This window comes from Mycteria americana, chromosome Z (assembly GCF_035582795.1).
Source record: "Mycteria americana isolate JAX WOST 10 ecotype Jacksonville Zoo and Gardens chromosome Z, USCA_MyAme_1.0, whole genome shotgun sequence".
NCBI lineage: Eukaryota > Metazoa > Chordata > Aves > Ciconiiformes > Ciconiidae > Mycteria > Mycteria americana.
In genome coordinates this window covers 49,613,619-49,636,150 of record NC_134396.1, presented here as the reverse complement: position 1 = coordinate 49,636,150, position 22,532 = coordinate 49,613,619, and the positions used below count along the sequence as shown (strand labels likewise).

Genomic DNA, 22,532 nt, shown 5'->3' with positions numbered 1-22,532 from the left:
AAGATGACCTCAGGAATATTCTCTCAGGCCAAATACCTTCTGACTACACCAGAAAGCAGAGAAATGGGAAAATTCTGGCAGATCCTTCAGCAGTTCTTGACTACTCAGTTTCCCATACAGTCAAACTACCTTTGAAAGTTCTTCTAAAAATTGCAGTTAATTTGGAAAGGTAAAAAAAAAAAAAATCCCTGTCAATAAAGAATGACTTTTCACTTGTACCAAGACCTTCTTCACTTGACTTCCTTACCTTGCAACAGTATGCAGTAAGTTGTGATTTCTACTCAGCATGTACTTCAACAATCCCTTTTCTTCAAGTGACTGTCATTCATTTTAGGGTCAATTAAACTGATTTAAAAAATCACACTTTGACAAATAGTTTACAGCAGAAATAGACTCAGAATTAAGGAGTTATTTGTAGTAGCTTTCTTGCATGAGTTATTTCTATGCAGCCAGATTCTTCTCGGGCATTTGTGACCTGTGTTGGGTTTGGGCAAGGTGAGATACTCATTCTGCACCTCATGGAATGCTTTTGTGTCTACAAATCAAATCAAGAAAAGGCCACTGCTTTATTTTTTCTAAGGAAGCCAACAGGAATTTAGTCCATGGAGGAAGTATTAGATTCTTTGCTAATATTTCAATTAGATTTACTACATTAGGAGTTGCAGAAGTTCCACCATCAGTGACACTGAAGGACTCGGAGAGTGTAGTGTGAAGAAGGAACCTCGGGAATCCAATCTGTAAAACACAGGTATAATAGAGATTGTCCAGAAAACTTCATGGAAAACAATTTAGTGAATGAATTTTTTTATATACTATTGAAGGGAGATTTTTCACTCAATACTTCTTAGACTGTTGGGAGAATTTACAGTTTCTGCTGTAAATTAAATAGGTCCCTTCAGTTATGTCAGAGAAGATGAGGGTGAGGTCATAGAATGGCAAGATAAGGGTTTAGTACCTGCACAGTTGCAATCAGTTTGATCAGATGTGCTGGGAAGTTATCCTCTGTGGAAAACTACTTTTTGTCTCAGGTCAGTTCTGTCAGGCAAGCTGACAAGTCTTCCTTTGGATGGAAGAACTTGACATGCAGGGCATTCTAAAAGGACAAGAAACTATGAAGTCAAACACATCACTGCTCTGCAGAATCAGGACTTCTGTGTTATCTTTCACTAGTGAAAATTCAAAAGTTTTTTCTGTGAACTTGTTCTTGAAGATATGAATGACAATTGCACCCATGAGTGCTGAGAAAGCTGACTGATGTCATTGGGAGGCCACTCTTGATAATCTTTGAAAGGCCATGGTAATTGGGAGTGTTCCTCAAGACTGTAAGAGCGCAAGTGTCACACCTATCTTCTGGAAGGGCAAAAAAGAAGATCAAGGGGACAACAGGCCAAGCAGCTTCACGTGAAGCTGTGGGAAGGTGATGGAGCAATTAATCCTGGACACCATTTCCAATCTCAGGAAGGATAAGAAAGTGATCAGGAGCAGTCAGTGTGGATTTACAAAGGGGAAGTCATGCTTGACCAACCTGATAACCTTCCACAGTGAGCCGACTAGCTTGTTGGATGAGTGGAGAGCAGTGGGACGTTGTTTACCTTGGCTCTAGTAGGGCTTTTAACACTTTCACAACGTCCTAGTAGACAAGCTGACAAAGTATGGGTAAAATGAATGGACAGTGAGGTGAATTGAAAACTGGCTGAACAACCAGGCCCAGAGATTGTGATAAGTGGCACAAAGTGAACTCGTAAGCAAGTCACTAGTGTTATACCTCAGGGATTGATACTGGGGCCAATACTGTTTACCTTCTTGGTAATGACCTGGATGATGGGGCAGAGTGCCACTTCAGCAAGTTCACAGATGATATAAAACCAGGAGGAGTGACTGTTACACCAGAGGGTTGTGCTGCCACTCAGAGGGACCTTGATAGGCTGGAGAATTGGGCAGAGAGGAATCTCATGAAGCTCAACAATGGGAAATACGAAGTCTTAACATTGGGGTAAGAATAACTCCAGGCATCAGTACATGCTGGGGGCTGAGCAGCTGCAGAGTAGCTCTGCAAAGAAGGACCTTGGGGTCCTGGAGGACAAGAAGTTGACCATCTGCCAGCAATATGCCCTCACGATGAAGAAGGCCAGCAGCATCCTGGGCTGCATTAGGAAGACCATTGCCAGCATGTCAAGAAAAGTGATCCTTCCTCTGTACTCAGCACATCTGGAGTGCTGGATTCAGTTTTGTGCCCACAGTACAACAAAGACATGGACATACTGGAGTGAGTCCAGGGCAGGGCCACAAAGGTGCTTAAGGGACTGAAGCATCTTTCATATGAGGAGAGGCATACAGCTGGGACTCTTTAGCCTGGAGAAGTGATGGCTGAGGGGGATCTTATCAGTGTGTATAAGTACCTGCTGGGAGAAAATGAAGAAGAGGGAGCCAGGCTCTTTTCAGTAGTGCAGCCAACGGCACAAATTAAAAATAAAATAAAAATTAAAAAAATAAAACCAAAACAAAAGAAATTCAATCTGACCACAAGAAAACACTTTTTTACCGGGAGGGCTGTCAAACACTGGAACAGGTTTTCCACAGAGGTTGTGCAGTCTTCATCTGTGGAGAATACTCAAAACCAGACTGGAGGCAGTCCTTGGAAGCCAGCTCTTGCTGACCCTGCTTGAGCAAGCAGGTTGGACTAACCAGCCTAAGCAATTCTGTGACTCACCTGCCACTTCTTTTGATAAAAAATCCACCCTTAATGTCTAATTCCTTATAAAAAAACTCTACATTGCATTCTCTTCTCTGGGTTCTTTAGGCCCACTCAATCCATTCAAAATGGAGTTTCACAATCTCATGTTCCCAAGACTTTACCTTCATGGTATTGCTTCTTCTGTAATTCATATTATTTCAAGCACCTTGTCCCCATATTTGCAAACCTGCCTCTTTATACCACTCCTCCCTGATCTCTTGTCATATTACTTCCTGCTGTTCTGCTCTGACAGCTCTGCTCTGTCCCTCTGTTCCATTCATCTTTGTGCAGCTCTGTGCTTCCCTTAGGCATGGAACAGTCTCTAGCTGCTTATTCAGATTCTGCTTGAATACCAGTACCAGCAGCTGTGATGATTAGAGATACAGTTGTAACAGCAACAAAAAGTAGTAGCACTGCACCACATGTTTATTAGTCGTAGGTACATTTCTTACTTTACCTTCTACTTCTGGGTGTTCTTTGGAAACCAGCTGCACCTCTTCTCTTGGGACGTTTGTGTTTAACATAGCAGACACTACCAGCAGTCAGCAGTGTCTCCTCTTTACTCCATCCAGTCAAATTCTCATGGAAGCAAATCAGCATGGTAAACTGAAAGCAGTGTTGGCTTGCTGTGGTACTGGAGGCGATTATATGTCATCCTCTTTCAAAGAATTGAGAGAAACAACCATCCTGAAAGTCTTTTGTAGTCTGATTGCCTTTTAGTCTTTCCATGAAGGTTTATTCATGTAATATTCCTGTAATAAGCAAAAGACACATGTTTTTCAATATGCATATGAAGTAAGGGTGAGACCCTTCAAGCCCTCTCACCTAGCTGGTAAGTCAATGCTTCCCAAGGCGTCTCTCTCATGAAACAACTGCCTTCCTTCTGGAGATGAGAATTACATCTATTTAAAGGCTAGCCTCTCTTGGGTGTTGTAGCAATAAACTTGTGTCTCCAGTTTGATTGTCTGAACGTGTGAACTGCTCTCTGCTCTTCCAAGGTAGGCAGAGTGGGCAGCTGGCTTATTCAAGCTGTTAATGCCAATATGAGTTATAGACCCTGGCTTAGCTTTAATTCCAGCCCTGTCAAAACAAGGTGAACAGCTGCAGCATGCATATGTATTGCAGATGGACTTAAATTGAAGGAGAGTGAAGTGTAAGCATGTTTTCTTTGTGGGCTTTAGTCTTCATAAACCTATTCAGTAGAACTGTTATTTGTAGCTGTAACTGCCCAAGTAGGCATACATGCAGTGATCTCTACAAATCTGCTTTGAGAGAGCTTCCAGACTGATGTTAACTGATGCGCATGGTAGCTGCTGTGAAGCAGACAGATGCTGTTAGCTTTATGTGCCTCTCAAACCAGTTCTTTTTGGCTCCTGTAACTTGCAGAGGAGTAGCAATCAGACAAAGTAGCTACCATCTTTCAGATACAGGAGTCTAGTTATGAAATACTAGGTTCTTGTAACTGAAAAGCTAGGTTTTTTCTAACTTCTGTCTTTAGCTTGAAGGTCCCTAATCATCAGCAGGTTGAAGGAACCTCTTAGTTGATTTCAATGGACCTGGACCAGACCCTAGTCATTATGTGCCCTCACCTTCTAATTGCCATTAACTGTTGGCTCTTGCACAATGAGGTTCTAGTCAGAGAGATTTCCTGAGATGTGGTTCATGTCCAGGTATCAGTTGTACAATGCCTTTCTCATCTACATGCTTCCAGACAGTTGGAAGGACTTGCATTTACATTTTCTGCTCGGAAACATCTGTTCTACTAAATATTCAATTTCTTTAATCAAAAACATTCTGAAGGAGTCAGTAAAAACCCCACTACTCTTGCAATGATTTCCTTAATGTTGGAAGTGCAGAACTGCAATCCCATATTTTTGTAAATGCTTGAAAACATCTTTTTAAACTCCTTTTAAAATAGATGTCAGTATATTTAGAAATGGAAATTGTATGTCATCCTCTTTAAAAAGACGGAGAGAAACAGAACCATCTTGAAAGTCTTTTGTAGTCTGATTGCCTTTTAGTCTTTCCATGAAGGTTTATTCATGTAACATTCCTGTAATAAACTCTTCTCCTCAGTGTGACACATCAACAAACCACTATGGATGAATTACGAAGGGTCTTACTCTTATGTTCTGTAGTGATCTCTAAGCAGTGACATCTGCCTTTAGAAAAGGAGGTATCTTGACTTCTTCTGCAGGGTAAAAATAGCAGGAAAAAAATAATAGCTTTGATAGTGCAAAAGTATTTTGCAGCTGACTTATAGATTGCATACAAATTTTGGAATTCATCATCAAAACAGATCTAATGACTCACTGTATTTTCCTTTGCATCTAAAGCCAATAATATTAAGTTACCTGTTCTGATGGAACACAGATAACAACTTTCTTTGGCCATTTGCAAACTTGTAATTCTGCTTATATTTCATATGCCTTCATCCCTATTCTGCAATTTTAAGACAAGCAAGTAACCAGATTTGCTTTTCATTTTAAATCACAATATTCTGTTTCTGTTGGTGGCATTAAGTCATCAGAAATCCCCCACAGGGCTAAGAGGCAGTGGAAGAGCAAAAGAGGAAGTTGCTAGGTTGTCATCCAAAATTCACTATTCACAGTTAAAGGCAAGCAGGGAGATATTCCGCTCTTGTTTACATATAAGGAAAGAAGAGTGATGAAAATGCACATGGGAGTGTGTTGTTAGAAGAAATCATGGGACAAAGTCAGCAAGTTTCTGTGAGAGCATGGCATATATTTCATGATGGTTTCATTTTTATAGTCTCCTGTTGTGAATTACGGGTCTGCTTACTGCTGTTATCTCAATTCTTTAGTTTTCCTGTGGCTGCTGGAGATTATTTAAAATAAAGAGCCTTGCTGTGTTTCTCCTAGAAGACAAAATTAAGGGAAGTCCAGCCTCCTGCCATGCTAGATTCTGAGTTTTCACAGGAGAAACCTGTCACATGTTTTAATTGACTAAGTGAGGTGAAGGGAGCTTTCTGTTGTATGGCGTGAGTTTGCTTGCTCCTTTTTCCCTAGCAAATGATGTTGACAGTGGGGAAAAAAGTGTAACTCAACATGCAGTTTATCTCACACTGTTAAATTCACATAGGAAACAATTGACTTGCAGTTACACTCTTCTCTGAATTTGGCCACCTTCTGAAACATGTTTAAATGGGACTATAACATAAGCCTGGATGGCATACCTCTAATGGCCCATGAAACATACACATAGACTTATAGGCAACGTGTAGGTGGTGCTTAACAAGTACGTCCTGCAACAACTGCACTAGCTTAAGAGCTGCTAGTGTAATTTTCTCCTTTCTACATCATTTTTCCCTCCCCTTACCCTCTGCTGTGCCAATAAGCTATTTGCAGATTTGTATGATAAACCAGATACAGCAACTGATCAAAGTAACTTTGTCAAAAAATTGCGTGTATCAGATAACACTGTGTTTCAAAAAAACTCTTGTCAATATACGGTGAATATAATACATGGTACTTGAAATTACAGTAATTTAAGCTTCCCAATACCAGACAGAAAACACACAGAATCACAACAGAAAACAACTGATGTTTTTATTGACTTATTTTGCAGGTTCAGGTTTGTCTCTAAGATGCCGATGGCTCGGTGTTGTGTTGGCACTGGCATTTACACTGGATCGCTATCTTGGCTGCACTAGATTGAAGAGGAGCGCCTGTCCTTTAGCAGGAAGCCAACCCAGCTTCACTTAACGCGGTGGTCTGACAGAAGTGCGAGGGAAAGTCAGTCCCTGCCGCAGACCAAATGCTGGTCGCTCCCTGACGCGGGAGCAGAAGCCTGTCGGTACAGACCGGGCCTGCCAGGCCGGGCGCTGCGTGCGCAAGAGGCCAGCCCGGAGGCGGGACCCCGAGGCCTGGGTGGAGACAGGCGCTGGAGGGGCGAGCCGCCTCCCGCGAGCCACCTCCCGCCCGCGGCGACGCGCCCCTCCCCCGGGGCGCAACGACACTCTTGGCGCTGATTGGCTGGAGCCCAAGGCTCACGCGGCGAGTTCCGCTAGCCCCGCCGCCGCCGCTCGCTGATTGGCTTTACCGCCGGGCGGTGCTCGGCCCTCATTGGCGTAGCCGGGGCGCCCTCCGCTTCCGCGCTGATTTCTGCCGTAGGCGCAGGTGCGGAAGCCGTAGCCGTTCGCGCCTCGGTGCCTCCGCTGCTTCTCGCCCCCATGGCCGACCTGGAGCTCTTCGGTACTCAGCAGCAGCCGACGGCCGCCGCCGATAACGGGGCGCTGGACGGCGCGGAGGAGGATCCTGCCGCCGCTTTCCTGGCGCAGCAGGAGAACGAGATCGCAGGCATCGAGAACGACGAGGGCTACAGCATCCTGGAGAGCGGCGAGGTGCCGGCGGCGTTGCAGGTTCCGGAGGGCCTCGACTCGGGTACGCGCGGAGGGACGGCGGGCCCCGCTGCCCCGCTCCTCCCCGTGGCAAGGGCGCCTGCGGGGGGAGGGGCGGTGGCGGGCGGGGCGGGGAGGAGAGGGGTCCCGGCCTGGCGGGGCTTCGCAGCTTCCCTTCTCCCTCGGAGGCCCCGTGGCCGGGAGGGGGCGGTGCCGGCGGAGCCCTCGCCTCGCTTTTCTGCCCCGAGCACATGCCGCCGGTGAGCGGGGCCTGGCTGTCCGGGGATGGTCCCGGGATTAGGTCTGGGCCGTGCAGGCATGCCTTCTTGGTCGTCCTGGGTGTGCTCTGCCTTGTGTAAGTTCTATCCCTGCTCCCTCTGACGGGGTGGTGTTTGTAGCTTATATCTCCTAAAGACGCCTGGGTGCTTAGGCTTGCCGAAGTGTAGCCTGTTGAGAACACTGCCGAGTAACTCTGATCTCATCTAATCCAGGAGCCTGTCTGAAATGAAGATCCACTGAAAGCAGGATAAGTCAGTATGTTGTGTTCTGCCACTTGTGTTTCTGTCTTCAGAGGCAGTGATCTTAGTCTTAAAGTATGCTAGCAGTTGACCTGATGTATAATTTTACTAAGCCTCTAGCCTTTGTTCCCTGGTAACCTTTGTACCGAATGTGAGAAAACAGACACTGCAGAACACACTGTTACATTCAGAGGAGGATGGCTATGTATGTTAGGAACTCGATGTTAGTGTGTTTTCAGTTAGTGTAGCTAAAGCAGCCCTGAATCAACACTTCTGATTATGAAATGTTTGGGGTTTTTAACTGAAGTCTAAGTGGAAAGGAGTTGTGAATGTAGGATGATGCTGTGCTTAACTGATGTTTCAACATTCTTGGAAGACTTTGTACTTGTCACTTGGTCCATAGGAACGTATTTTGCTCTTGTGTGACATTCCTTTGTCACTTCAGGAAGATGCCACTCTTCTTGAGACTAAGTTGAATAACTTTGCTCTCCAGTTCACTGTTGGAACATCTTTAGAATTAAGTCTTCATTATGCCACCTGATTGCTGAAATTACTGGCATATCTTATGTATGAGGATGCAGGTTTGTAGTATCTCTTGCAATAAAGCCTAACTGGATAAACTGAGTAATGGAGACCTGTTGCTTCCAGCACTTATTTAGCATTAGTGCAGCCCTTGGAGTCAGCTCATTCATGAAGTTCAAAGCATATGGACTACATACTTCCTGTAAAAAGGTTGTTTACAGGGGAGTAGCTTGCTCAAGGACTAGAACATGAGGATAAACGTTATCAGAGCACCATCCTGTTTTGATGTCAGACAGAACTTGGCTTCTGTATTCTATGTACGATGCAGAAGCAGACACAGTGGACACCTCCCCTCTTTCAGAAGCCTCAGACAAGCATTATGCCTTATATGGTCTTTACATTCCAAACAGACTCTGGAACATTAAAGTAGCTGTTTGAGGACTAATTTCTTTGGAGAAAGTTCTGATATTGGCCTTTCTTGCAGGGTGCTAGAACCAATTAGATCCATACTTTCTCGACATGCATGCAATGTGGCTATTGCAGAGTGATTCCTTGTCAAAAATTCAACTTATTAAATACTTCTAGATTGGCTTGATATGTAAAAGTAGTCCTTAAGCTGGTTTTCAAGAGTTTTTTCTCAAGTCATGTAAGTTCACTTGTTATGGAATCCAGAACTTATTGGAGAACTTTCTCTAGAAAGAGGGTCATAAAATAATGAATATGATAACAATATCTAAGGATCTGGGAAGTCTAGGTGTGATCTGTATGTCATCTTGCTTTCTTGTATGCACTGGGATTGAATTTATGCCCTGGCCTGTTAAATAGGCATAGCAGATTGTGCTTGTGGACTTTTGGTGGTCCCAGTTTTTAACAGAACATCTATTTGTTGACTGTCAGAGCCTGCACTTACTCCCTTCTCGTTAAAAAGTGCAGACTGCAGCAGTTCAAAATGTACTGGTTCAGGCGTGGTGACAAATGACCTAATGACTTCTGTTGCCGTTTGTGTTTGGGATTTCTCATCATCTGATCAGTATCCTAACAAATACCAGACAGCTCTAGTCTCTAGTGCATATTAGTTTAATAAACTGTTTTGTAGTTAAGTTAAATAGGTGAATGCAAATTTCTTGAAATAATACAAATTCTGATGTAAATCTTTAAGCATTGTGATCAGGGATTTGTGGATTTACTTTTTTTAAACATAACTTTTTTGAACTCATTTACAAGTCTGTTGGGTAAGTCTTCTTTCTAAATACTGGGCTAAAAGTTGTAGTTCAGGCAGCTCTCAGCTGAAATTTGAAGATCTTCACTTCAAATATTGAGCTGCAGTCACCAGCTTCTTGAAATACACTTGTAAGGAACATGTCTCATACAACAAATGGGTTTTAAATTGCATCCTCCTAAAAAAAGGTTAGACAAATACATGGACAGTAGTGAACTCCATGAACTGTTAATATCAATATCAGGAAACTGATATCAGTGTATATTTCTGTTAATTGTAGTAATGGTGGATACTGGGTGAATATGGGGGGGATGGCAGAATGTTGCCAAGCTCATGTGTCTTGCTCAGCCTCACTTCATATTGCCATGGTCAGGGTTGTAATACTGGCCTGAGCCAGTGGGCCATTAATTATGTAAATAGCGATCTGGTTCAAGCTTCCAGGGCATGTGAAAACTAATCTTATTTCCCTTGAAAGATGAAGCATAATCACTGCTTTAGAAAACAGGAAGTACTGTATAAGTCAAGTAATACAGTGCTGTTGCCTAGTTATTAGTAACTTGGTCTTTTATGAGATGTCCTTTTCAGTGATAAATAAATGCAGGCATTGGTTTAGTCAAATTCTTCAATTCTTTCCATACGAGGTCTTCAGGTTATAGCAGTTCACTTGCTATGTCCTCTGAGCAGGAGAGAGTGTGTTCAGGTTGAAGTGTGTGGCTTCTAGAACCTGTATGTCAATATAAAAACCTTGTGACAGGTTGTCAAGTACCTTCTTATGGAGAATTACATTCAAAGACAAGCAGTTTTATATGTTAACAATCATGGAAATACACACAAGTTTAATGTAGGCTGTCTAGTCTCAAACACTGCCTTCACAGTTTCAAACTGTTGTTTTTATAGGAACTTGAATGAATGATGTTTCTCCATCTTCTGAAGAGGCTCATGAGCCTCTCTAGGAATTAAGAAACTTAGTTGCATTTGGTTTTTCCATAAACCACATTTTATAGCCTTTCAGGGACTGAATATCAATTAACTTGAAAATATCATTAGGAAAGAATTGTTTCTGCCTGTCTCTCTAGTTAGCACCACAGACAGAAAGAGTTACTTGTTTGTGACTATTGATATTTTTTCTTAATTGTTTGAACAGCCATTGTTCTGGGTTTTGCTGTGCAAGCAGTATCTTGAGGCTTCAGAGCACCATGAGGTAGCACAAAGAAAGGTATAATAAGGGGATGGTATTTGTTTAACTTGTATTTCCTATCTTGTGGTGATACTGCCTTATGAAGCTCATGGCAGAAAAACCTATTTTTCTGTTTACAAGAGAATGCTACATCTGTTGGGAAGTTACAGAAGATCTTATGGCATAGCATTATTGCAGATAGAAGGTGTGGTCTAGTACTAGCCTATTGATTGTATTGAAAATGAGGGAACTCTAATGGGTTTTGGTATGACAGCAGGTTGGCACTAAAACACATGAAAGAAGCACTCTTCCTGACCTGCCTGCCTTTATTTTGCACACAGGCATGAGAATGAGTTATGGATAGGAAAACTTTCTTCCTCAGTTTCTTGCAAAACTATCTAAACAAAAAGGGTGGAGAAGATTCTTCTTTCTCATCCTCTTATGGATGAGAGGTAGGTGAAGGGAAAGCATGATCTATGCCCAAAAGAAAAAGGATGGGAAACTAGGCCTCGAGTGGTGAAATTACTTAACCTTATGCCAGAGTATATTCAACTTGATTATGTTCTTCTGTTGCTTTAACTATTGCTAGTAGTTCACTCAAAATAGCAATGAAGTAGTAGAGTACTTATCATTTAAAAGAAATGCTGAAAGTAGCTCATTAAAAATACTTTTATGTATGGTCATATTGAAGTTCATTTTTCCTGCAAGAGGATATTGTCCAAAGGATAGCTGGATAGGAAGACTTCAGGAGGAACTAATCCATGAGTTAGGAAATGGTTGGATTTGTGTTAGAAGAGCTGCCTCTGCAAAGTCCTGCCTCTGACTGTTCTGATAGCAATCTTCCTTTGCATTGAGAGTAAGACTTCAGAGACGCTAGTGAACAAGGCTAAGCAAACTTCCTTTTATGCCAAGCAATACCTTTTGCCAAGTAGTTGGGTTGAGAGTAGTTGATAGTCTTTGTGATAAGCCTCTGAAGCCATACATTGACTTGTAGGACTGAAGTGACAAAACTGTTGTTGTCTTTATCTTCAAGGTACCCAGCCCTTTCTTTTGTAAGCTGTAGTACATGTGGAGGGCACTGATTCTAGCTGTTTGTTTCTGGCAAGCTTGGCTGTTGTTTCTCTGCTGTGAATGCAGGGTAGCTGATATGGCTTATCCTCTCTGAACCCTTCCAGACTTTAAAAACTATCTGGGTTGCTGTGTGGAAGTTCATTATTACCCTATTGTCAGCATGTGTTACAGAACTGTGGATGTTTGGATATGTTCTTTGCAACAGTATCCTTAGAAATAAAGCTTTATCTTAAGTTCAGGAGCAAACACCAACGAATATGGATCATTGCACACTTAGAAGTATTCTAGTTAGTAATGTTAACTTCAGGAGCTTCAAGATGCAATACTGTTATAGAATTGGATGGACTCTGAAGCCAGCAGAGAGCTCTCATTATTCATGTCTGATGAAAACATGATAATAGCAGTAACAGTATTTAGGCTTTTTCTGTAGGAAGTCAGGCATGAAATGACATGTTTCTGTGAACAAAGAAATCTGATACACAAGTATCATTGATTACTGATATGAAAGCTGACAAGCAGATAGCTTTTCTAGACTTCATACTGAATTATACAAACACTGAAACTGGAGAGCTGAAATGAGAGAATGTTTGACTAGTGGTCTGGTTCCAGTTAGCATACTTGACATATGACAGTGTATGGTACAGTGCCATTTCCTCTTCTGCTTGCACTATGTTCAGTCAGCATGCTGACTCTGCATCTTAATCACAAGTTCTAGGGAGCTCAAAACAGATGGGAAGTTTGTTTTAATACTTTTAGTGCATCTGACCTGGGTGCCCTATGGAAACACTTAGCTCTGTGCCAGTTAGCAGCTGTTTCTATGCAGAAGAAAAGCGGCCCTAAGACACACATCTGTTCTGTCTCAGCTGCAGCTCTTGGCAATAATGTTGTTTGACCTCAGCAGACTACCAGCCTGAGTACTGAAGACCTTAATGAATGTGTTTTGGTGTAACAAGAAAACTCTTGAAGATTCTTCCAAGAACTGTGATAATGATTAAGTTATTAGCCCCCTCAGCTAGCTGGTGAGTCAATGCTTCCCAAGGCATCTCTCTCATGAAACAACTGCCTTCCTTCTGGAGATGAGAATTACATCTATTTAAAGGCTAGCCTCTCTTGGGTGTTGTAGCAATAAACTTGTGTCTCCAGTTTGATTGTCTGAACGTGTGAACTGCTCTCTGCTCTTCCAAGGTAGGCAGAGTGGGCAGCTGGCTTATTCAAGCTGTTAATGCCAATATGAGTTATAGACCCTGGCTTAGCTTTAATTCCAGCCCTGTCAAAACAAGGTGAACAGCTGCAGCATGCATATGTATTGCAGATGGACTTAAATTGAAGGAGAGTGAAGTGTAAGCATGTTTTCTTTGTGGGCTTTAGTCTTCATAAACCTATTCAGTAGAACTGTTATTTGTAGCTGTAACTGCCCAAGTAGGCATACATGCAGTGATCTCTACAAATCTGCTTTGAGAGAGCTTCCAGACTGATGTTAACTGATGCGCATGGTAGCTGCTGTGAAGCAGACAGATGCTGTTAGCTTTATGTGCCTCTCAAACCAGTTCTTTTTGGCTCCTGTAACTTGCAGAGGAGTAGCAATCAGACAAAGTAGCTACCATCTTTCAGATACAGGAGTCTAGTTATGAAATACTAGGTTCTTGTAACTGAAAAGCTAGGTTTTGTTAACTTGAGTCTTCCCCTACTGAAGCTAGTAACTATGTTCTTGGAGACTAGTATCTTCCAACTTAACTGCCATGTTTGAACTGATGACTTGAGTCTTCTACCTAATACAGTTAATGATTGCTATTCAGGGCTCAGGGATAAGGACTTAATAATACTTGCCTAGTCCCATGACAAAGGAGTATGAAGAGCTTCCTGTGTGCCATTAACACTAGTGTGAAACTGGGGCATACGTTGCTGCAAAGAAATAGAGGATACAGCAGCATAATGCTCTTAGTTTTAGGTGAATTAGCTATCTTATTTAAGAAGGTGGTCCAAAATAACTTGATTTTCTGCTTACTATTGGGTGACTTTGGTACTGTCTCTTCTTTCAGTGAAGTGGTATTAACATGGTGGAAAACACTTGTGTGATAAGTTTATCCGTGGTAGCATTATGGGTGAGACAAAGGTAGTAACATAACTTGTCTATATCATGCAGGCAGATGTTCCACAGCACTGTTCCAGAGAGATGCCTTGCTGAGATTTAGCAGTTCTTGAAAATTTTGGTGTGTTTTGCTTAGCCTTGAGATTTAAATAGTTTCACAAACTCAAATGTTTGTTTCACAACTGTTGTATGTTCCCTATGGCTGTGTTTTAATAAGATGAAATTTTAGGGTTCTATGGCAAAGATTCCTAGCTGATGCTGTTCCTGAGGCTCTACTGCCAGTGTCACTTCAGAGGGAATAATGCTGCAGCTGAGGTAGGAAGCTATCAAACATGTCATCACAGAAGGTAGCAGGAAGGTGACTTTGCTAGGAATGTTAGCTATATTTTTTGAGCTGATTAAGAATTAGGAGGTAACCAAACTAGGATAAGAATTAATAAGTGTTGGCTGCAGGATTGTTAATCTTCTGGGTAGAGACTGAAATAGTGAGAGTCATGCTTCTTAAGTTCTGAACAGTTATCTAGTAGTCAGCTTCAAGACAGGGAGAAGAAAGCGGGATTAACTTTTAGAACACTAACAGCTTCTCGGCAGTATCAGCTCTGCTGTTTATGTAGTCTGAAGCAGGATCTCATGATGAAGAAATGACCTTGTATTATTTGTTCTGCAGAATAATGGCTTACTTGGTTTCTTGTGCCCATCTGGAAAAGTGCAGAGATAAGGAAGTGACCCTGCAGGGTATCAAGTAATGCTCATTTGCATAACGCCAACATTAGATACTCTAGTAAAGCTTTCCATACAAATTACTGAAATCAGTAAATCTGGCTGTTCTGTCTTTTCTCAAATGGCTAAACTACAGTCACTTCTTTACAGGTGCTGTTGATGGAGTGGTTAATGGAGATGTCTATCAGGTAAGGTAGAAGTATTCTGTACTTAGAATGTGCTGTTCTACTCTGAGAACTTTACCTTAATCTAGACCAATACTTCCAATTTCTGGTCTCTAATCTGCTTTTACCTCATCTCTGACAAGGAACTTCTATTCTGATAGCTCATCTCATAAAGTTGTTAATGCTCTTAATATGCCCCTTCTCTGAACTTAGAGGCGACTTAAAGCAGCAGTCCATTTTGAATTGTAGCTTAATAGGACACGACCACTGTGAGCAGACTGACTGACAGGCTCTGTGGTGTGACTTAACATTGGCTTGCTACTGGCTAATAAGCTGGAAGCATGCTCTGATTAGTTTAAAGCAGTTTTCTGAATTGCTTGCTCTTTAAGGATAATTCATGTGTCCTGGTTGTCTTATCAAGATTGGTCTTACAAGGAGCTGACTGCAAACATTATGCAATTCTTAGTGACATAAAGTTGCATGAAATTAAGCTGCTGGCTAAATAGCTCAATCATAGTATGAAAGTATGTTAGTCAGCCATGGTAATGACAAAAGGAGGAGATAATTGCTGTATTAGTGTCAGGAAGGAATGAGGCATGCTAAGGCAATTACTGTGTTGTAACTGAATTTCACACCAGTTTTGGCTAAGGCATTGTCATTGCCTGATATCAGAGTTGGCTAGATAGCCCTGATTAAATGAATGCTTGGGAAGCGGGCAGCATATGAGCTACTTCTCCATAGACTTTTAAGTGAACACTGAGCTTTGTGGAGACACAAACAGCTTTCACTGCTGCTTACAAACACAAAATCAAGATACTTCAAGTGACCAGCTGCTTTGGTTGATAGAGCTTCCTCTTAATGAAGAAGAACAGACTGAGTGGGCTATATGTAACTTTTGTTTTAGCTACCTGTAACTAGTTTGGCCCTGCAACTAGCCAATTTATTTTGTTTTGGATTGACTGTGAAGCCTGGTCCTGTTGCACCAGCCTAGCTCCTTCTCTTTGCATTATTCCTTCATCGAGGGCTACATGAGGTGCAAAGAGGGGCAAGACACAGCCAAATCTGTCATTAGCTGCAATCCATCTGGTACTGTCAGGAGTGCTATTTCTTAGGTCTGTAAGAGTAGGGTGAACCAATAAAAGTTGTTGGACTTGGAATATCCTCTGTGGCAAATAGCACAATATTCATTAGCTTTGCAAATCTGGTGTATTAATGAAAGACCAATTCATTGCAAGTCTTTGAGCTATTATATAGTAAAAAAATATGCTAGTACTCACACTGTTTTGATGCTTAAATGTTAAAATGCCTCTTGTGTTCTAAGCTGCATACAGCAATCCAAATTCTGTAATGTATTTAAAGGACATTGGTTTTTACTATCAGTTAAGTTCACAAATGTCTCTGAAGTAGACAAATAAGTTACAGAGAACATTTTAAATCCCTATGCACAAAACTGTAAAAAAATTAAAAATTACTTTCACAGCAAATATTTAAGGTGGAATGAACTGGAGGATCTCTAGGCCTACAACTGCATAGTGAGGTGCTAGGCATTGTTTTCTGCTTTCTTCAGGCATAGAGCTCTGGCACAATTTGACTTCCCAGTCAACTTGAATTTGTGTTTGATCCCTGATTTATGATTGATCCTGTATTAATTTGCTTCAATCCTGCTGTAATTTCTGCAAGATGTTTTTCATGTGGAAATGTGGTGTAACATCAGATGAATGTTATGTGCTCAGTTCAAATAGTTTAATTTTATGTAGCTTGCAGGCAGTTATCTGAAATATTCAGTTGTCATGTATAAATGACATTATTATTCCTTCCCTTTAAGGAGAGTAATGGTCCAACAGACTCCTATGCTGCCATATCCCAAGTAGATCGACTGCAGTCAGAACCAGAGAGTATTCGTAAGTGGAGAGAGGAGCAAAAGGAGCGCCTGGAGCAACTTGGTAAGGAGGGTGTTTGTTGCAGTAGTGTTCTTGCTTGTGAGTGACTTAGGGCGGCTTCTTAAGCAGCAGAATTCTCAACCATGGCTTCTGGCTCTTGGGAATCTAACATGCTTGAGTTTGAGCAGCAAGTCTGGATGAGTCTTCCCGTAAGCAGACTTAGTACTGGTGTAGGAGTCAGCAAGCAAGTGGCTCTCTGAACCTTAAGAGTATTCACATGGCCTGCCCTTTACTTACAAATAAGCTGACAGAAAATGAACAGCTTTTATCAGCAGAAAAGAGTGAGTAAATACTGCAGCCATCAGCACTTTTTTTCAAAGGATAAATCCTTTGGAAAAAATATTTCCTTTGTTGCTCATTTTGTAATTGCTGAGGCCGTCTGTTGTCACACAGATCTCAATCTAATAGCAAAGTTATTAATGGACTAGTAACTAAACTAAATACAGCTATCAAATGCAGTTATACCTACCTGTGGACAGCTTCTAAGAGCCTACAAACTGGTATGCTTTCAACTTACATTAGGGAGGAGGCTTTGCTTGAAATTGTTAGGGCAGAACCTTCTGTACAATGTGATTCTGGATAAAACTGAGCCTGTTGCTCCTCTTCTGGGCTAGTTACAGCAGATGAGCTTGTCCTGAACTGTTGGCAGGGTGTAAAAGCATGCTGAGTGCCAGGCTCCCTCACCTTGTCTAAGCACAGAGGCTTTACTGAGCTTTGTTCTAGTACAAGCATAGCAAGGTAACTGGTTCTGTTTTTGAACAGTTTGCAGGCGAACAGACTTACTGAATCTGAATTAGTCTACAAATGCCTATCCTAAACTGAAGTGGACTGTCCCAGTTATGCAGCGCCATCATTCTGTTTAGCTAATCCTCTGAATGGTATTTAGGGTTCTCATGGCCTAAATGAGGAAATTTTCTAACCCTTATCTGAGTAGATCAAGCAACTGTCTGCCCTAGAGTGCACCCTGAGCCATCAGCTGAAATGTTAGCAAGATCCAGCTGGAACAAACATGACTGACAAATCAAGTCTTAAATCTTCAGATGCAAACTCACGAAAGCAGGAAGCAGAATGGAAGGAGAAAGCAATAAAGGAGTTGGAGGAGTGGTATGCAAGGCAAGATGAAAAGCTCCAGAAAACAAAAGCGAGCAACAGGTAAGGTCTCTCATAACAGTTATGGTACTGGATATGAAAGTAATGGGAGCGAGAAGTTAGAATACTTCTAGTATGTCCTAAGGCACTAGTCCTTCAGATCATTAAAGTAACCTCTTCTACTAAGAAATGGGTCTCCAGTTGCAGACTGTCTTTTTAAGTTTTCTTAGAATTTAGATTAAATGTCCAAAAATAGCAAGAGAAAGTATTAAGATAATGAACCAGAATTACTGAAGATTCCTTAGGACGCAGTTTGAACGTGGCCAGAAAAAGTTTTATTCTACCCACTTGTTTGCATGCTACTCGCTGCACAGGTCTTCAGTGACTGTAATTACCTCCCTGAGACTAGCAATCTTATTTGCTATCTTTAGAACACATGGAAGTAGCCTTCTAGTTAGTCTTTGCTACAAGTTATTTCATTAGATATCTTAAAACCTTTGGCTCCTCCTTTTGAAAGTGTTTGAGAAATACCCTGACTCAGTTCTGCTAGTGAAGAATGAAATGCTGACTGTATTTATGTTGGGTTTGAATTGTCTAATTATGGGCCCTGGGGCAGAAACTAATGACATGGCTGCTAGTCTAGTAAGCTCTTACACTTTCTTAGAGGTTTCCTGTGGAATTTTGACTTCAAGTTACGTAAAGGTAAATATGATAGTACTGACTTAATACCACGTAGATCTCTACTTCTTACCTAGGGTTGCCAGTGTCATTCTGTCCAGATAATCATCAAGGCTGCTTTATACTTCAGGAACACACAGACTTCAAGATGAACTGGTTTTTTTGAAACACCATTTTTCTTATCAAAATGGCCAGCAGGTTTGTCTTGACTAAGTAGAGTCTTAGGTAGACTCTACTTCTTACTAAAGGAAGAAAGGAGGCCTACACTTCTTACAAAATTATGGATTTGACACTTGCATTAATTGAGATACAGTCTTTTGGTTGGGCCAAGAAAGGGAAACAGGATTGACACTCTTCTAGTTAGTGGCCAGAGCTCATGATACTCCCATAGCTTTATTGTGGTCAGTGTTTGAGTGCAGGGTATGCATTACGGAACAGGGTCCATTTAACAAGTGTTGCACAGAAGGATTGTTTGGCATTCTCATCAGCCTGGTGAGATCTCTCTCCTAATAGTAGTTTCTGTCCACTGGGAGTAGCCTAATGCTAACACAGGGACTGTAGTCCCAAACTAGCTGGTCCCAACTTCTAGGATGTAGCAGAGCTTTTGTGTTGCTCCTCTGAGGCAATGGCTTAATTGATACATTCAATGGCTTAATTGATACATTCTGTGTAGTAGCTGCTTTCCTTTTACAGTAAGTCTAGGTAATACAAGGTTAATGTGCTTGTTAAAACTGCCTTCAGCTGTGTTCCGTACTTCTCATCCTTATCTCTTTTCTCCTGCCTGCTTGCCTGCCTGTTGGACTACTTGCTACCTAGGGTGGCAGATGAAGCTTTCTACAAACAACCCTTCGCTGACGTGATTGGTTATGTGTATGTTGCTTAACTACTAATTCTGTTTGCCGGTCAACTAGGTAGTGAGGAGGATCAGAAATAGTGCTGAATGTCTGAAAGTGATTTCTGAATATTTCAGGGCAGTATAAGGTAATATAAGTAAATAGCCTTTACTTTTTGGACTGACTCTCATCTGCAGTATTAAGTGCAGTTTTCCTGTAAGGATCCCATACACTGCACAACATCCACCACTTTCAGATTAAGTCAATGTAGTATACATACCACTGGAATTGTGGTAATGACTTCAGTAATCTTTAGATGTAGGGGTTTACAGTTGTTTCCAGGCCAGTGAACACTGCTTAGCAGGATGCTTTGCTGGGTATGTGGGTTAGTGTCTGCAGTCTCACATGGGTGCTGTATTTAGTCCTAGTCACTTCCACAGAGAAGCACAATGTTTAACTCTGCATTCTCTGTAATAGGCATTGAGCTCCTGATCTGTGCTCATTTGCCTGCATAATAAGAAAAATATTCAAGCAATGCTTGCACATAAAGCTCTGCAAGCCAAGGAGGGTGGAAAGGAATCAGCTGCTGTAAATCAGGGTAGAAGAGGTGTGTGCATATAGAATTAGGATGCTATTAGAGAACAGATGAAAAGTAGAAGGTGGTATTGAAAAATCATCATTAGCTGCTGGGAGAACATTTAGGAACAGCTGTATAGACATTTTGCTAGCCTAATGGATCAATGAGAATACAGCCATGACTTTCAAGCCCCAGTGAGTATGCTAGTTTCTGTGGGTGGAAGGTTTGCAATGTTCATTGGCTTTTTCATGTTTTAATTTCTTCCCTTAATTTGTAGACTTGAATTGAAAGATGGCCATGTCACAGATCCTAAGGTGACACCTTTAGAAGGTGTATTGGTGAGCCACGGTGTGGCTTTGAGTGGAATAATATTGAAGGTCCAGTGTGGAATTCATTACCTAACTGTAGGTGGATGTAAACAAAGACTTGTGAAATGGTGGATTTACAGGTGGTGTTTGACTTTGCTGAAGTCTCCTGGAGTTGATTTTGACAGATTTTTCCAATAAAACCCTTATTTTCATATATCCAATGCAAATGTGCAGTATAAGTGCTGCACAATAAAATTGACAGCCTGTTTCCTGAACGTAGGCTAAGCTACTAGTGCATGTTCAGCCAGCTGATCATCTGCATTAAACTCATTCTCATTTTCTATATCTGACTTAAACTTTCTCTCCTTGTTTCTTTTCTTCTCTTCACCTTTAAGCACAAACATAAATCATCCTTGCTACAGCCTAGAACAGTTAAGTAAAAAAAATCTTCACTGCCCCTTAAAAGTGTCATGTCACATAAAGTAGCAGTGTTGTAGTGACCCTTGTCTTCAGTGGTGTCTGTAACCTTATCATCCCTGTGAACAGTGCTGAACCCTCATGGGAGAGTCATCTTCACTGCTTTTTTTGTACTGCTTGTTGGAGTAGATGGATTTGGTTTGATCTCTTGATGCTTACTGCTCTTGCACTCAGGCAGCTACCAGGGCCCCACAGTTCATGTAAACTAGATGCTGGAGTCTTTTCTGTGCATTGAAGCAATGCTGTTGGCAGCATAGCAATGCCAAAAGAATACATCTGGGAAGCCACTGGCACTAACCTGTACATAATGTAAAAAGTCTCCTTAGGGTGAGAGCAGGGGAAATACGTTTATCCTGTGAGCTGACCTCAGATGAGTCATCCCCTCTGCCAAGATATGCTTTAGTCTATAGCACCCACAAGCATGGGATTCATGACTTAAATTCCTTTTCATTCATGCTGCTTCAGTACAGCATTGGGAATAATCAGCAGATAGTTTTATGATGGCCTGTAGGCCTTGGGGCTGATTTAAATCTTCAAATGGAATGTGTTTTAAGACATGCTTGCAGGGAGCTGTCAATTTCCAGTTGGCAAGTGTCCAATATAAGCCATCAAGTGGCAGAGGCTTAACTAGTTAAGACTTGGGCATTTCTCCCTAAATAGAATGCCTACATAGGAGTACCTTACTTCCTGGCAGTTTGTGTGGTGACTCCTTAGGCAAAGACTCAATAACCATTCTTAAAACCAAACACCTGTATTCCAACATTTTACACAGCAATCCTCTGCACTGCTTGTGCATAGCATACTACTGCAACCTACTTTCATCTCCAGGGTTGGGGCAGTGGGAGCTTAAGTAGCCATAATGTCCACAAGCAGCTGTCAGGTCACATTTCTTATGAAACATGCTGAAAGAAACTGCATCCTGTAAGAGGGAAAGAGTGCCTTATATGTTGGGCATTAATGCGAGGTGCATTGCATTGCTTTTAGGGCAGCTGAAGAAGCCTTTGTGAATGATGCAGAAGACATTTTTCCGGGCACTGAGTGGGAACGTGTGGCTCAGCTCTGTGACTTTAATCCCAAGTCTAGTAAGCAGGCAAAAGATGTGTCCCGCATGCGTTCAGTCCTCATCTCACTCAAGCAGGCTCCGCTGGTTCGCTGAAGGAAAGCACAATGGAAACACTACTAAATGCAATATCTTAACCTTACTCAGAGAAGCTATGTTTGCAGTAATTGGATTAATTGTTTCAATGTTTTTTTTGGACCAAACCTCATGATGTATCTAGAGCTGATCATTGTTTGATTGCATGTTCTTCCTCATGTTTCCTTTCTGTGTCTGAAATAGGAGAACCTCCAAAACTGTAGTCTCTGTGCTATTGTGCGCTGAGATACCATTTCCCACATTACTGATATTAAAGATCTGTTAAACAGCAAAATGTGTTGACTTTGGATGAATTAAGAAGCTCTCCTGCTCCCTTTTGACAGGGGGTGTTTGAATTGAGTGTGAGCAAACATTTCTCTTAATTGCTAGTGATTTCACCTTGCTGATGACTGACCAGCCAGCAATGCTCCTGGTCTCAGAGAGGCTGTCCTGCTTGTCTTCATAAGCTTTCTTAAAGCTCTTGAGAGCTTTAGTTTAAAAACTGCTTTCCTATCCAATTTATCACACAAGATAGAAGCTCTAGGAAACTGGAGCAGCAGGCTTGTTAAGAAGCTTATCTCGCTTCTAGTGGAACTGAGGACACTGCTTTCTCCAGGTAAGGAGTTCTGTAGTTTTCTGCTGTCACTCCAGCTTCAGGTCTTAGGCTAGAAATACAGTACAGGGCACTGAATAGTTAAAGCCTTTGATACTCTACTGCATATTCTGTTCTGCCATGTATTCAACACTGGCTTCATATGCAAAGTCGTGTTGTGCAGAGGCTGTTTGGGTAGTTTTGAATTGTGTCCTTGTCCTTACTGACTCTTGCAGACACTTTCTCCCACCAGGGTGGTGGACTGGAGATTTGGAGAGCAAGAGAAATGAAGACTTGCTTTTACTGCTGCACATCTACTGGGTTGGAGC

The 22,532-nt window shown here is 41.8% G+C and overlaps 1 protein-coding gene across 3 annotated transcripts; it reads left to right on the top strand.

The window, feature by feature from the left end:
* The first annotated feature begins 6,836 nt into the window (after window positions 1-6,836).
* Window positions 6,837-21,906, top strand: CLTA (clathrin light chain A). Of its 3 annotated transcripts, XM_075488388.1 has the most exons (6): window positions 6,837-7,137; window positions 14,561-14,598; window positions 16,400-16,517; window positions 17,555-17,666; window positions 19,098-19,151; window positions 20,395-21,439. In XM_075488388.1, exons 1-6 carry the CDS (start codon window positions 6,927-6,929, stop codon window positions 20,483-20,485), a joined length of 624 nt encoding a protein of 207 aa, XP_075344503.1. In that variant the 5' UTR covers window positions 6,837-6,926; the 3' UTR covers window positions 20,486-21,439. The 3 variants fall into 3 exon arrangements, with proteins under 3 accessions (XP_075344503.1, XP_075344502.1, XP_075344504.1); XM_075488387.1 differs by lacking the exons at window positions 19,098-19,151; window positions 20,395-21,439 and adding an exon at window positions 21,461-21,906 and having other exon boundaries at window positions 6,842-7,137; XM_075488389.1 differs by lacking the exons at window positions 6,837-7,137; window positions 19,098-19,151; window positions 20,395-21,439 and adding exons at window positions 7,356-7,449; window positions 21,461-21,906.
* Window positions 21,907-22,532: the final 626 nt, after the last annotated feature.